General features: G+C 45.7%; 1 protein-coding gene across 1 annotated transcript in view; it reads right to left on the reverse strand.

Moving 5' to 3' along the window:
• LOC142088210 (alpha-2-macroglobulin-like) overlaps window positions 1–11129 on the reverse strand; it is a 31139-nt gene extending 20010 nt beyond the window's left edge. Inside the window, 15 exon segments of the mRNA XM_075163304.1 lie at window positions 1243–1401; window positions 1911–2020; window positions 2260–2374; window positions 3638–3761; window positions 4614–4698; window positions 5542–5710; window positions 6077–6097; window positions 6633–6685; window positions 7569–7728; window positions 8779–8962; window positions 10640–10767; window positions 10769–10828; window positions 10830–10952; window positions 10954–11049; window positions 11052–11129. Coding sequence (XP_075019405.1) covers window positions 1243–1401; window positions 1911–2020; window positions 2260–2374; window positions 3638–3761; window positions 4614–4698; window positions 5542–5710; window positions 6077–6097; window positions 6633–6685; window positions 7569–7728; window positions 8779–8962; window positions 10640–10767; window positions 10769–10828; window positions 10830–10952; window positions 10954–11049; window positions 11052–11093 — 1629 coding nt within the window. The 5' untranslated portion in view covers window positions 11094–11129.
• Window positions 11130–11392: the final 263 nt, after the last annotated feature.

Below are 11392 nucleotides of genomic sequence, written 5' to 3' on the forward strand. Positions count from 1 at the left end.
TGGTATCCTTAGCAAATCATTGGGAATGATCTTACTCCCAGAGAAGCTGAAGTTTGTCTCAAACAAACTGAATCATATCAGTTGTTTGTTTACTACCAGTATCACCTCAATGGCTCTTTATCCTCATACCTTGCCCTAGTTTAAAGAGAAGAGAAACTGATTTTCATTTTTCATCTCAATATTGGTGCTGGAGAAGGGATAGTGCTGTTCAGTTCAGAGATTACTAGTGCCAAGATCAAGCTAAGGATGCTATGGAAAAGGAAGAAAAGTCTCCACCTGAGAATTCAAAACCTAAATTGAATACAAGTTTAGGAGCTGAGAGAGTCCAGATCTTCTTAAAAATGAGAGCAAGGGGAAGATATTTCACATTTAGAAGGGTGCTACTTCAGCATTTCATGTGCCTCACGTGCCCTTATTTCCTTATCTTTCTCGCTATACTTGGGAATTCTTGCCTTTTCTTTACTCTGCAAAATTTTGAAAACTTCAAGCACCGAGTGGTAGCTTCTGGATAATTTTTAATGGTTTTAATCTGTGACAAGAGAATTGTAGGGAGAAGAGCAAATATAATTCTAGACAATCTGCCCTATTCCAGGGTAAGATATTACGAAATGTGCATATTACACATATATTGCATTTTCCACTAACAAAAGGATGCTCAGCAGCACTTATTTTTCCCAGATAAACGAATTCCACACCAGAGAGAGAATTTCCGTGAATGGTTCATACTCTTTTTCTCTTTATGGCAGGAAAAAAAAAAAAAAGAAGAAAATAAGGAGGACAGCTTAGAAACTCGGAATGCTAAATTAAACCCTGAGAGCTGGAAATTGCCTTAACTGACTACAAAGGATATTTAGATGAGAGACGTGGGAAATCATTTAATTGAGAACACAGCAAAGCACTAGCAGCATTCCACTATGGGAGTTAGACCTACCCTTGAAACAGATTTGTCTAGGTAGGGCTGGTGATCCCTTGGAGCAGAATGGACTATTATGATCTCTTGATGTTCCTTCTAACCCTATATTGCTATTGCCAAGCAGAAATCAAATACTTACAAGCTAAGTCCAACTGTGACATGGCAACCTGGTTTGTTGTACAGCTATTTCCACCACACTGATGTCAAGGTTGGCAAAACAATCAGGAACAAGAAGCTAAGTGCTTTTGCACATATAGTAGAAACTTCAGAGGTACTCCCCTTCCAGCCCTGTGGGTCACTTCATCACCTCCTCTGCCTGCAGGACTCACCCTAATTCCAACAGGACTGAAGGGCAACATGGAAGTGTTCAGGGCAAACCATGCCCTGCCCTCTTCATTTGTTGTATAGTTGGTTTCCTGGCCTCCTTGTAAAGAAATCCTCACAATTTCATTGGCGATTGGAGCACCAGACCCATCCACTAGTTTCACCTGGAGGAGCAAAAACAGTACAGTATAGAAGGAGGGGAACGCCTGCCACCTGAACAGCCCAATACACCACCAAGCTAAGGATGTTGGGCTCATGTCAGACAAGGAAGCCTCCACTGCACTTTACATGTGTATCATCTATCTCTTTCAGAGAGAGCTGCAAACTTTCTGAATCTTATTTCTTTGGCCCTTTCTTATCTCCACCTCTGGGTCAGAGGAGTGGACGTGGAGATTGACATGCACTCACACCCCTTAGGCTTCCTATTAAACAGGAGACTGGAAAAACAGAATTTTTCTTGACTGGAAAAGTGGAAGCGTAAGGACAGAGGGGTAAGGAGAATGAGGGCTGTGCTCTCAGCTGCTGTTCTCTGGTTTGAGAGCCTGCAGAGGAGAGGAAGCCCACAGGGATTAACAGCACTGAGGTCCAGCATCTTTGCAGAGCAGGGCATGTATCTGTCCAGGACGTTCAGTCATTTGGCACTCATGGCATTCCATTCTCATGGTTTCCCTACCTGCCCAAAGAAGGGGATTCCAGGTTTGTAGTAGAAGTCTGAATGCTCAAAGGTGATTTTGCTAATGGTGGTTGTGATCTCAGAGAAGCTTGTTCCAATCAACTCCACTCCTGCAGGAAGAAGCATGAAGAATTAATTTGCCTCTGCCTGACCAGAATTACTTTTACTCCAGGCCAACACTCCTTTGCTGGACAAGCAATTTTGTTGATGCTTCTGGCCTCCAAGTAGGAAAACTTTAACACTGCAGAAAAGAAAGGGTCTGCTTTTCTCCCTCATTCCTACTTGGCAGGTCCCTCTGCTGGTCTCTCCTGGGCTTATTACATGGCTCTTCAATCCAGATGATTCATACCTGTCTCCTCCTCTTTAATTTTAGCCTCCACATGGAGCTTATTCTCATATCCACTTCTCTTGAGCTGGAATAACTTGGTCTTTACCATTTCAGAAATGCAGCCATAGTTGTCTGTCTGTTGGAAGAAAACAAACAAGACCATTATAGTTTCATTTATATAATGTTTATCCAACTTAATGAATCCATCACTGTGCGTTGCTCTGAACTGGAAGAGAAGCCCATAGCCTCAGAGATCATTCCCTCTGTTGTTTTCATCAAAACTGGAAAAGCATGTAAGTAACTGGCAAGGAGCATTTTGAAGTACTTGCAGCAACATTAGAGCAAAGAGTTTGCAACCTAGAAGATTTTTGTGTATGTGTGTATGAACTTTGAAATTCCAAATACTTGATACAGAAGCATAGGGAATTATTCAATCCCGTATGCCACACAGGATTTGTTTGCCGTGCATCAGGCACATTAGAATATAGCTGCTGACTTAAAATGCACAAGCCATCTGAGCGATACATAAACCAAAGCTTGTGTATGTGTAGAAAGAAGGTGACAGCTGGAAAAGTATTTCCAAAGCTTGCCACCTCTCTTCAGCATCTTCATGTACAAGGCAGGCCTCCACAGAAAAGGGAAGAGACACCTGGAACAGAGGTTAGCACTGCAGTGTTCATATTTTCTTTTAGCATGGATAACAACAGCAGTGGCGGAGGCAATTGTAGGGATCATACTGTAGCAGACCCCAAGGACCATAAGCATGTCTTGTGCTTGCTTTCTTGTCTTGGCATATTTCCAAAATTGCTGTTACCCCAGCTTCTGTCAATTAAGCTAGCACTGTTGCACCTGTCCATGCTCCAAACACCACTCAGTTTTGCTCTTGTAGACTTGCCAGCCTGAAGAGTGAAAAAAGTGATTTTTTTTTTTTTCTGTCTGTCTCTCTTAACCACTGCTGCTAAATCCATATTCCTTTCCTTCTTGCTCAAACTGCATCACCCTTCCCCTGGTTTCTGCTCCTTTCTGATCCCGCACACTGTCTCTAGTGTAAGCCAACTTCAACTCTGCTTTCATCACTCATGCCTTTTCTCTCTCACTTCTCTCTTGTACCCTCTACACTCCATCTGACCTTTTTTTTGTTTCTTTCATCTCTTCCTCCTCCACCAGCTTCTTGCCTTTAACACATCTTTCTTATTGCACAGACCTTCCCCCTATTTTTACCTTTCACATTTCATCTTGCATCCGATCTTCTCTCCTTCTTCAGGCTTCCTTAAAATACATGGAGTCTCTCCCCTCTTCACACTCATGCTTCCGTCAGAGCAAGCCTGTGCCTACAAGGCATGCTCAATAAACGACACTTTCTCCTATCACTCTACCCACAAGAGTAATCATGACTCACCTGTCCAGAGAACTCGTCACACACTGCCTTAGCCTCTTCACCGTAGCAGGCAGTGGCTGCGTGTTCAAAATTCCTGCAGACACGGAAGCTCACGAGGCCAGGAACAGGCTTCCCAAATGTGTATCTACCAGCAGGGAGGATTGAAAGAAAAACAGAGCCATTAGGAGTGTAAGAGGGATAGAGAAAAATTACTAGCTCACCCCCAGTGGAGCCAGGACTCTTCCCTAGAGCTGCCTCCAGGATACAGCAGGGTCATCACAGGAAATAAAAAGCAGAAAGAAATTTGGTAACATTTTAGGATCAAGCTTGGCAACAGGGACAGGAGCACTGAATCTTATAGTCCTGATTACATCCCTGGGAGTAACACAAGTCTGCAGAAATCATTTACCCTAATGCTGATTTAGTTGAGAGTACCCCTCACCTTGGAGAATATGTTGCAAGTATCTACCCTGCCGCCCAATTCTGATGGAACTGGTTTGTCTATGCATGTGCTCTGGGTCTTTTGGCTTGTTTTTCAGCCTGAGTCGTGGCTCTCCCTGCAGGAGGCATGGAATTCATGCCATGCAGAATTGAATGAGGTGGCCCAAAGGAAAGAGGGCAGCTGCATCATTTACGGGGTTTCCCCTCAGCAATGACAAGCAGAAGCCACAGTTAAAACATCGTTCCCAGGTAAACTAAACTGAAGACCTCTTCCCTAGCACTGCAGCTGCTCTTAAATCCTCTATGACTCAAAAAACATGCAAAAAAACCCTCCCAAAAAACAGAACAACAATATGTTTCTACGTGTTACATAAAAAGTGCCCCAAGCAATAATTGTTGCCTTTTGTCTAATGGTAGATGTAGTCTCTTTGGTCCTGGGACCCCAAAAGGATTGAGAAATATAACGAAGTATCATATCTCAGTCTCCCAAGTGGACTTTCACCAGCAGCTGAAGAAAAGCCTGAAACCAAGAAGGACTTGAAAGAATAACACTCACAGACCACAAACTGTCACCTTCAGCTTCTCATCAAGAATGGTGATCACCTTGGGCATTTTCACTGTTACTTCGAATTTTGGCAGCACTGCAGCAGAACCAAAGGAAAACAGTCTATGTGGTGGGGAATAACATAAGAATGAGACATGAAGGCTGCTCAAAAGCCATTCTTACAAATGTCCTGAAAGCCTTTTGCATCTAAATGGTCAGATTTAGAGGCTTCTGTCACCTGCACGTCTCACTGAAGTCAGTGAAAACCACAGGCACTCAGCCAACCACCGTGCAAGGTAAGAAGACAGGATTATTATACCAGCTAGTAAAATACAGCAGCTTCTGAGATAACACATGGGTTATCAGTCCCACAGCAGTAGGATACAGTAAAATAGAGAGCTAAGTCAATAGAGGTCTCCCACAAACATACAGAGCTGGGACTACAGCTTGGTCTCTGCATTTCCAAAGCATGTAGGTCTTTCCAGTTTGCAAAACAGGAAGACCCCATAGCTTCCCTGCTGACTTAGCACAGGGTAACATCACATCCAAACCCAGCTGCAAGAGGGGACGTGGATGGTGACTGTCTTGGGAGAACTAGGAGGGATTCAGGGCACAGGAACAGTCTTGCAATTGAAAGAGGTCAAAGGACTTCCAGACTCATCTTCCAGAACTCATCTCTACTGCGCGAGCCAGATCATGTCAGACCACATAACAAGGGCTGCAGCTGGGAGGAGTGGAGAGAGGTTGCTCAAGTCCTTCAGTCTTCACTCCTCAGAAAGGGATGATGCTTGGGAGGGAGAGGACACAGATACATTTTTCCAGCCATGCTGGACATCCTGGTAAGATCTACCATCCTGGTCAGATCTACCACCCTGTTCAATTAAGCTTTCATGCCCCACAGGACTAGCTGTTAGGAACTTGAAACTGCAGCGACAGTTACCATACTCCTCCACAGAGAAAGGATGCCAAATTGTCTTCCCAGAGGCCTTCTGTGCCACCACTGTGTAGGTCCCTTGCATAGGTTCAGAGGTGAGGTTGAAGAACAGCTGGATTAACCCCCCCTTTAACTCTGCCTTTGCCCACTGGTACAGACGGTTTTTCTTTGGGTCCTACAGATAATGAGACCACAAGGAGATTGTGAGAGTAGTGGGAGTCTGCAACAAGAACTAAAAACCACTAGCAAAAGCAGTGAGGGGAGGCCCAGCCCCAGTGTTTCAGGAGGTTGCAGGGTAGGAGTTGGGGGGCACTCAGAGTGCAGAGGTGTGTGGGGAGCCCAGGGCTGCACAATAAGAAGCTGTAACCTGGGCCCAGAGTACATGGTTGCCACCATGAGTTAAAGCTCTGTATATTCAAATTAATGTAATGGACCTGCTTAATAAATAAAATAGACAAGAATCATCTTGAGGCAACTGGTAGTTTTGCTGCCCAGGTTGAGGTGTGATAGATGTGAACATGAATTTAATGTTTGTACATACCTCGATATAGACCAGCGGAAACTAGAAAGAGAGGAAAGGAAACAGCATATTTAGAATGCACATTTAGACAGAGTGCAAGCGACGTAGTCAAATGACCAGGGCTATGACCACGTTTCAGGGAACAAGCTGATCACCCAATGGGATAAGGAAGAAAGTCCCTGGTATGGAGCAAGAGAGCATTTTGAGGTACATCGAGGGGCAGGGGGGGCAATCCTTTGTCTCAGGCAGAAAAGTCAGCTGAAATTACTAACTCTGTATGATCTGCAATACTAATAAGAGCAGGCGTACACTGTGATAATGCAGATTTGCTCACTGCTAAGGTGTTTACACCAGCACCGTTCATTTGCAGTTTGTCAAACCTTTCCAAGAATGCAGAAGGCAGCTTTATACAGAAATTTGAAGAACAGATCCTGTTAACAAGATCTGAGGTAACCCAGGAATTGCGCAGCTATCTCAGTGTATTGAGACCTCTCCCCAAAAGACACTTCTTTCCTCCCTTTCCCCATATAGATGACTTAAGGCCAAATAACTAGTGAAAAGGAAGTATCATACTTACCACCTCATTCAAGGGACGGAAGTCTTTATCCAGAGAAACAATTCTGAACAGGACTGATGGAGAAAGGCAGACAGTGAGGTTCCACAGTGCAGTCACCAACCAGAAAACATCAGTGGCAAAAACAAATGGTACAACAGAGAACAGAGCTGTTCTCTTCTAAAGAAATTCCATTCACTAGAAAGCTAAGTCATGCTAGAAGGTTACCCATGTAACAAATTACATGAATAAGAGGATGTTAAGAGCAAATCCACGGCAGTGTGAACATCTTACTGATCACGGGCATCAGAATCTCATTACTCAGGACCAAAGTTAAATTTAAGTTGCCTTTGTCTACTTTGCAAGGATACATTTTTACATTGGAATTCACAGGGGGCTTCTAATTTTGTTATAACTAGACTGACTTCTTAGGAAGGATGAATGCAAGCAAATTACTTCAGCACTTGGCTGCAAGTTTGTGTTGGCTCTGGATGGATAGAGAATTCAGTGTCTCTTTTAGGACATTAGTTCCTGTCCAGGCCAAATTTAGGAGATCAATGGCCCAGAAGAAATAAATGGTTTACATAGTTCTCTCTGTCTTCATTGAGCAAAATCAGCTGCCGCTTTGAAAGCTATTTCATTACTTAGTCTGAATTTTGGCCCTGTTCTCTAGAGGACAAATACCCAGTCTTTCCCTGATTTTAATGCGGACCCTAACTGCATGGACCACAACAACAGAGCCCCCAGTGACAGAGGGAGTGTGTGCAGGTGCCCCAGATACATGCGTATATCTTAAGGTTCCCCAAATTGTTCCCATATGGAGCATTAAAAACATAAGCCTCAGCCATAAGATTGCTGTTCTGACCCCCACTGAAAGCAGTCAACAACTGGCCAGCACAGTCCAAGAGTTTTCGTACGTATTTTTGCTTCAAACGCAAATCTCCACCCCTTCCCCGGTACCTGTCTGTCCGGGCTTGTAGATGGGTTTGTCTGTCTGGATGAAGACCAAGCTCTCAGAATTCTTGACCAGCACCGACTTGCGGCTCCTGAACTGCAGTGTTGCCCCCTTCACCGTCACAGTGATAAATGTGACTGATGACTGGCTATTTGATTTTGGAAGCTGGAGAGTAAGAAGGCAACTATGTTATGGACCACATTTAAAGGCTTCCTGAACTGAACTGGCCTTCATGAAATAAGAGATCTAATATAATCCTGACGGACCCAACACAAAGGTGAGGGAAACTATAATCAGGAACAAAAGACTGATCTTTACGTGTCCCATATTCCTACTCGTTCCTACTGCTGTGCATTGATTGTGCAAGTATTGTGCAGCAAAGGAATTCCCAGCTCTGCCACCCAATTTTAAGAAATTCTTACTGCCCTGACCAAAACCTTTCTGTCCTTTTCCTCTTGACATTCACAGGGGCAATGGAGTAATCTCCCTTCTCTTTCAGATGTCCCTAGTCCTTGCAGAACATTTCCTTTTCCAAACCAGACATGCCAAATCTCTATACATCTCTCTCCAAGTGACAAAATTCAACCTTCAGCCTATATCTGACAAACCCAGACATGGATGCCAACCTGCTCAGTGTCCTGAAGGCCAAAGACATAATCTGTGCTCTGAGCCAGATGACCAACTTTCCTAGTTACCTACAACTTGTTATAGTACCTAGGGCTATCAATTACATTAAGCTATGAACTTCCTGCTTCATTCTCTTTTTCGCACAGAGGCAATCACAGCTCTATGTTTCCGCATTAATTCAGTGTGTGCCTCACAAGGCAAAAAGTATCTGAGGTCTAAAAGCTCTATCCCAATTTGAAGGCACTCAAGTGACAATCTGTGGCTGTTGAAGGATGATGTGGAGAGCCATTTGAAGAAGCTGTTCACCAAACAGCCATCAGAAGCATGAATACTAAAACCTCTTCTTTCTCCTGGCCTCTCCTCCTCCCGTGCTAGAGAGGGGCTGGCTTTCCAGGATTCAGCATTTCCCATTCAGGTAGCACGCTAAGGAGATCTCAGCAGTGAGAGGGTGTTGTGGATGGACATGAACATACCTTTGGTCAAGAGGGAAGTGAATACCTACACAGTGTTACTCTGTTCATTACTACTCGGTGCCCTTACAGTTTATCCCTGGCACAAGGGGTCATTCTACAAGGATGAGATACTCACAGAGAAAGGGATGCAGGTGAACACGTCCTTCTCTGACACCACGTCATCAATCAAGCTCCTGTTTTCCCCTTGATACTCGAGTGTGGCACTCAGCGTCACGGACTCATTCAGGTGGGTCAGCTGAACACAGGCTTTCTCAGGAGAATCAGTGTGTATCAGAAAGGGCAGTAGCACCATATACTGCCTAGGAACGGGGGACAAGAACAGGTGAGAGGAGCAGGAACAAGTAACAGGAGATGTACAGAAAGAGCAAATAAACCAATCTGATGACTACAGCCTTCACTGTACAGGGAAAGAGATGCATTTTCTAGGAGCGTAACAAGATTTTCAGCATGTCTGTGACAGCAGAGGAAAGCAGAAAGGCCCGTCTCAAAAGTAAAATACCACAGAAAACACTCAACGCAAACGTCTGGAAGGGATATGTTTTTCCAGGTGCTGGCACAACAGCAGCACTTCCTCCTGAGGCCCTGAATAACGCCAGTGGGGAAAAGTCGATTGCCACCTTTGCTAGACACTGCTAGTAGGATTCAGGAGCCACACAAGTGCCGGAACCTAGTGAATAAACGCCATTGACTACACGCTGCAAACTGCCTGTAGCACTACTGTCATTCCTCACAGAGACCCAAAACTACCACAGCGTGGTGCCAGATCTTAAGCAAAAAACACTGGAGCAAATTTCAGTTTTTCAGGGAAGCAAGCCCCTTTGGCTCAGCCCGAGCAGGGGGTCCCTGCCGGGCCCTACGCAGCCTCCCTCCCAGTGGGGCAACGTGCCGGTGGTGTCCCAGTGCCCAGCACTGCATCTGGGAATCAAACCTCATCCGCCCAATGGCCACAGTGCTCCCTTTTGCGTGGGCGAGGACTGGCCTCTGACCGGGCATCCCCAGAACAGCGAGCAGCTGGGAAAAGAGCCCTTGAAACCTCAGCGGTAAGGTAGGACATTGCCTTTAGTGGTAGGGGAGGCTCTCACACCTTTATGTCCATCCGTTCGTCTGCACGGAGAAAGCTCTGGCCCCTGAGATCCCAACCCTGCTGTCTGCTTATTTGATGGCAGCGCTGCGGCACAGCCTTGCTTTGCTGAGGAGGAAGAGACGTTGCCAAAAAGCCAAAGAAGAAAGTCTCTGGGATGTCAGGACCCCTCATGCGCTGCTCCTGCCATACACATACACGCGTGCACATGACACACACTCCCTTCACATACAAACAGGGCAAAAGGGGGTGAAGAAGCGATGCAACATAATATATCCTCACAGACCTTAACAGTCACAGCCTTACAGTGCCACATAACCCTGGGTGAGAAGGGAATTTTCATTCCATTGGCTGAGCTGAAAAATGTGAATTAAAAAATAAAGTCATTTCTAGTCATGCCAGATCGGTTATTTGTTCCTATTTTCCTCATTATCAATCAAAAAACCACTCGCATTTCAACCTGGGAGAGGGTAGTCAACCCAAAATGAAACCTTTCACTGTCTTTTCAAAAAAGTCCGTTTCTTAAGAAAAACTGAATGTGTAAACAGTTACAAAAAGTTGCCTTTTAAGTAAAGAACTGATTTTGTGCAGAAAATTTTGTTGAAATGCTGTCAATTCTTTGAAACAGCAAAAGGTAGTCTCATAGACCTTTCCCTCTTTTTTCTTTTTTTTTTTTTTTTTTTTTTGCTGAAGTTTTACCGATATCTCAGTTTCACAGACTGTTTTGGGTCCCCCTGAAGCACTAGAGTTACTGTTTGTAGAAGACAGTTTACCCATCCCTGGTGTCTTTATTCCTATGTAAAACAAAGTAGGCAGAAGATAAGAGACAAAGCAACAGGCACAGGAATACAACCCAGGTCTCCCGCCTGCCCGGAGACCCCCCTGCGTAGCTTACGGCTCTGTGGCGGGCGAGGTGTCTCCAGGAAGGAAGAAGAGGAGAAGGAGGAAGATGTTTGGTTTGATGAGCAGCCCGTCCTTCCCCATGGTGCAGAGCAGGTCGTGGTGAGTCAAGAAGACACCCAGCCTGGTCCGGTGCTGCTTGTACTCCCGCTCCGCTCTCCGAGCCAACCCCTTTATACTCTCTGCAAACTGCAAACAGCCCAGGGGCTGGAGGAGATAAGGGCTGGGGGCCAGGGCCCATCCCGAAACGGGGAGAGGCGGTAAGGAGGAGCTGGAACCAGCAGCCCTGAGTCCGGGCAGAAGGCCAGGCGTTGAGGGGGAGAGGGAGGGGAGGGCGCCCAGCAGGCGGGAGCTGTCTTTCTTCTGGGGCAGGGCAGCAGGCAACGCAGGAAAGGTGGTGGCTAAAGAAAAGAAGGGCTGACAGCAGAGGATAAGGGGAAGGCCTTCATTTCTGGCAGGGCTCCCTGTATGGAGCTGGCCACGGCGCTGGTCGCGGAGGCTGCTGGAGGAGCAGGAGCAGTTTGATTTCCTTCAAACTGGGAGCAGGAGATTGAGCTAGGGTTTGGGAGACAAGAGTGGGTGTGCCTAGCCCCCACTTAGAGGCAGGATCTGAAAACAGGGAATGCAAACGCTGAAAACCTTCCCCCTCCACCCACCCTGCTCTCTTGTGCTCTCCATTCCTGGTCCCACCAGGGCTAATGCCAGGAAAAGGGGCCAGAGAGTGCCTGGTCAATCAAGTCGTCTAAGA

The sequence above is a fragment of the Calonectris borealis genome, chromosome 1 (genome assembly GCF_964195595.1).
Source record: "Calonectris borealis chromosome 1, bCalBor7.hap1.2, whole genome shotgun sequence".
Classification (NCBI taxonomy): Eukaryota; Metazoa; Chordata; class Aves; order Procellariiformes; family Procellariidae; genus Calonectris; species Calonectris borealis.